This window comes from Ipomoea triloba, chromosome 4 (genome assembly GCF_003576645.1).
Source record: "Ipomoea triloba cultivar NCNSP0323 chromosome 4, ASM357664v1".
In the NCBI taxonomy this organism is placed as follows: Eukaryota; Viridiplantae; Streptophyta; class Magnoliopsida; order Solanales; family Convolvulaceae; genus Ipomoea; species Ipomoea triloba.
In genome coordinates this window covers 24058765-24063522 of record NC_044919.1, presented here as the reverse complement: position 1 = coordinate 24063522, position 4758 = coordinate 24058765, and the positions used below count along the sequence as shown (strand labels likewise).

Below are 4758 nucleotides of genomic sequence, written 5' to 3'. Positions count from 1 at the left end.
TAATAATAATAGTAATAAAATATGGAAGATTATCCACAATTGTAAATATAATAATAATATATATGGATACTTATCCATCCAAATCTATATAATAATAATATATGGAAATCTTATCTTGTAATAATAATAAAATATAGATGAATCTTATCTCATAAGCTTGGTACTAAAATATTAATATTTTAATTACAAGGTAAAAATTAGTGACACTTGTCACTACCTTGTGGTTCCAAAATAAAAATCTTTTAACTTATCAGTTGTGGTCCAAACAGATAAAGTTTCAGTGGAAAATAAGTTAAATAGGAATAATTTTGAAACCAAAAATTTATCTCAGACTAAAACTCAAAATTGGGCTAGGTTCGGTACACCGCGAACTATAGCGATGCTACGATCAAAATAAATTTCTGCTGCTATGGACCAAATTTTCGGGGTATTACACCCTACCCCCCTTAGGAATAGTTTCATCCCCGAAACTTCCTTCCTAACACATAAGGTCTCAACACATAGCCAGTCATACAACCACACATCAGACATTCAATATACAACAGTTAATCAAGCACAAATAGACAATCAAATCTATATACGCTCGCTCCTCTTAACTGGTCGAATGGGTCATTAATTCGGGGCAATGGGTATTTATTCTTAATTGTGACTCGATTCAATTCCCTATAAGCGATACACCATCTAAAACTCCCATCCTTCTTCGTCACAAATAACACCGGTGCATCCCAGGGCCATACACTGGGTCTAATAAATCCTTTTCTCCCCAGTTCTCCTAGTTGAACTTTCAACTCCTCTATTTCTTTGGGCGCTATTCTATAAAGTGCTTTGGAAATAGGTGATGTTCCTGGTATCAGGTCAATGGTGAATTCCAATTCTCTTTCAGGGGCATTCCTGTAGAATCATCGCGAAACACGTCCGGAAATTCACACACAACTGGGATCCGACTGATCTCCAGCTTTTTTCTACTTCCATATCCTGTACCAGACAGAGGTACACTCCATACCCCTTTTGTGCGTATTTTCTCAGCCTACGCATTGTCATCAGTTTTGGTTCGGGCTCCTTCTCGATTCCTCGATATGAAACCCTTTTTCCCTTTCGGTCCTCTTAACAGAATTTCCTTTCCATTACAAGCTATCCTAGCTTTATATTTCGCTAACCAGTCCATTCCCAATACCACATCTATACCTTCCAACTCAAACCGAATAAGACTCTCGGGACAGTTAACCCCCGCTATCTCTATAGAAATATTCTCATGTATGTTCCTACAAGCTACTACTAGTCCTAAGGCCGTCATTACGTTAAGGTTTAACCTAGTAGTAGATCTTAACCCCAATTATCAGCAAGCATGCAAGAGATAAAAGAATTCGTGTCTCCTGTATCAAATAGAACTAAACCAGGTGTAGAGTTTATTAGGAAGGTACCAGCAACGGTGTCGCTTGCTTGAGCCTGGGCGCTATTGACAACGAAAATTCTCCCCTGGCTTCCTGAATTGCTGGCCCCAACTGGCTGTTTCCCTCTATTGTTGTTAGTATTGGAAGCAACACTCGACGGTCTCCCCTGGCTTACTTGTGATACATTGTTCTCTCTGTCATTTCCACCTCTAAATTGTCCCTGCCTCGGTTCTTCAGTAAACCTTCCCCCATGATTTAGATTCAGGGGTGGGTTCAGATAGCGCCGTGGTTGAGTAAAACAGTTCTTCTGCGTGTGCCCCTCTCGGCCGCACTTGAAGCATGTAATTTTTTCCCCTCGACAGTTTTCACCAGGGTGGATCCTCCCGCATCGTGGGCATGGATAACCCCTTACTTGGACTACTTCCCCCCTTTCTTTCTCCTTGCCTGCTACTGGCTTCTCCAAAGTTTGGTTTCTTGCCTTCAAGTTTCGATTTCCCCTACTGCACCTCGGCCTTTCTCTTGTTTCGGCCGTACACCTCCTGCTGATCCAAGTGCACTTGATAATGGTCTGACGCCCGTTCATATGCCTCTTTCAGAGTCGAACACATAAACGGTGCAAGGGCTCTTCGGTTATCCCAGTCCATGCCGCGCACGAATCTTCTGGCCTTACTCACATCATCCGGCACAATATCCTGGGCGAATCTTAGTAGTTCTATGTACTTTGCATAATACTCCTGAATACTTGCCCCTTTCTGTTTCAGCCTTAGGAATTCTTCGCATTTAATTCCTCGAATTCTTTCAGTGTAAAACTGAGCCCTCAATGCTGTTTTGAAGTCTTCCCAGTCGAAGTCTGGTTCTTGCAAAAGATCGGGCCCAGTTGTAGTCCACCAATTGTCCGCAGCCTTTGTGAGGTAGTACACAGCCGAGGATATTCTCTGATCCGCAGGGCAGTTTACTGCGTCCAACAACTTGTCAAATGTCCTGATCCACTCTTCCAGAACCACGGGATCTTCTTCTCCGGCATAGGTCGGAGGGTGCCTGCTGGCTATTGCTTTAGCATAATCTACTCGGGGTTGAACTTGATTTTGGTTTGGAGCCTGCTGAGCCATCATGAACTCAGCCATTCTTTCCATCATCTGCACCATGCGATCCATTGTAGAAGGTTCTTCGTTGCTCGCACGACTACGTGTTTCCGGTCTAGGAGGCATATCTACTGAAGAAGTAGTCAGCTTCCAAAAGGGTTAGAATTTCGCAACCTAACCACCCCAAACGCAGCATCGTATCTATTCAATTACTATACTACAACTTCACTACCCACTTTACCACATTTATCAACAAAATGCTACAACAGGGCACTATAGTCAATAGTGTATCCTACTTTCCGAATCATCAGACAATCACAATTACTAACAACAAACACATACGATCATTAGTAGAAGTTATATAACACAATGAACAATATTCAAGATTATATGCAGCAATGATAGGTGATCCCATTTACCGCTATCCAGCCACCAGCTCCGATTCCGTTCCGAAGGGTTTACACTTGGGTTAGGGTGACACAGTAACTTAAGCTTATCTTAACAAACCTAGGTTGACTCGATCCTAGGCTCTGATACCACCTTGTGACACCCCGGGTTGGTCAACCCTACAACCGGGAGCATCACCGCCACACCTAGGTCGAACCCGGCTAACCTTTAGCGGTTCCTCCCTAGGTGCACAGGCTAATTTTTCCTGACCTACACATGCTTCCCATACACCTGTAACAACACATAACTATCTGACTCGACAACAGAGGTATAGGTTAAACATTCCAAACACACACACACACACACACACACACACACACACACACACACACATATATATATATATATATATATAGGTTTATAGGAGTGATAACGACATCCTTAGAACCCCAAAACATTAGTTAGATATATATACATAATCACAATGCCAAGTTTGGCAGTTGATCTACTAAGACTGCTGCAGAATATGTACACAAAACTAGAGTTTTAGACACACAAAAGAGTTGGATGATGAAGAGGAATCGTCAGGAGCTAGCAGAGTGTAGCCGGGTACATAGGGGTCTTCCCTTATCACATGTTGTATATAGTCTTCATACCCAAACACTGAGCCATTATAGTTCGGTGGAGTTACCGAACTATACGACTCATTGCTGGATGACATCTGTTAAAGGCAACAATGAAGCACCCGTTAGCACGACGGCTAAGTAAGAACCCATAAGCTTCTCATTTATAGGTAAAGATGACTTAACCTACCAAATGACCATAGCTTAGAATTTCCTAACGACTGACATGCTTTCATGCTTGTAAATTACCATAATATAAACAAATAAGCATAAAGTTCATCATATTCACATTACACGCGAATTCCCACAACCAAACTTGACAACTATACCATTTCTCAATTCTCAGACATCAAACGTCTAGTTTCTTGGAACTAGTATCACACATCTCATCATAGCATTACACATCTCATCATAGACATTGATTCAACCATTACTTATGAAAACTCGACTTAGTTTCATTTCAAAGTATGAGGCCTTATAGGAAATGTTGAATATTCCTTGTCGATGACCGATTGAACCTGGAACAGGGGCTTGCGGTCCTTACCCAAGTTCTCTTCTCGGTTCCTTGGACGATGGTTCATTAGAATGGCCCCTATTGTGGCCCCGCCTAGGTCCATTAAAATGACACCAACCCGGAGACGACGGAGTCAATACGCTTAAGTGTGCACACCCCCACAGTCTAGCCATACATGAGTGACGTAGAGACTCGGCGAATAGACTTCGCCAAAGTACGAATACAACCGTACATATATCAATGACGACCTTCGGTAATTATAGCCCGAGGTAAAAAGACAACAAGGTCCTCGTAACTTCGGAAACTAAGGTTTTATTCATTTTAGACATTAACTACTCTTGTTCCGACAATACGATCACCTTTCCTACTCATACACTCTTCAACATGTAGTACATAAGTTCACATATCACGACAACAACCAACATGGCATGATTACACTATCAGATTCTTTCCTATACTCACAACGCACTTATTACTTATTCATGTTCACAACACATAGTTCACATACACTACCTATACCTATACATATATATAACATTAACATACCTATACTCACATATATATATCAAATATATACGGTATATGATATATTATATATCCATAGCATGTAATTGGTAATGAAATATATAATATAGATATATAATAGGTATATGGTACATGATATAATGCATATGGATGGTACATATATTTTACAACATAATATATATATATATATATATATATATATATATATATATATATATATATATATATATATATAT

At 40.5% G+C, this 4758-nt stretch overlaps 1 protein-coding gene across 1 annotated transcript; it reads right to left on the bottom strand.

Moving 5' to 3' along the window:
• Positions 1-1888: 1888 nt before the first annotated feature.
• Positions 1889-2599, bottom strand: LOC116016027. The gene has a single exon (XM_031256194.1). It carries the CDS (start codon positions 2597-2599, stop codon positions 1889-1891), a length of 711 nt encoding a protein of 236 aa, XP_031112054.1.
• Positions 2600-4758: the final 2159 nt, after the last annotated feature.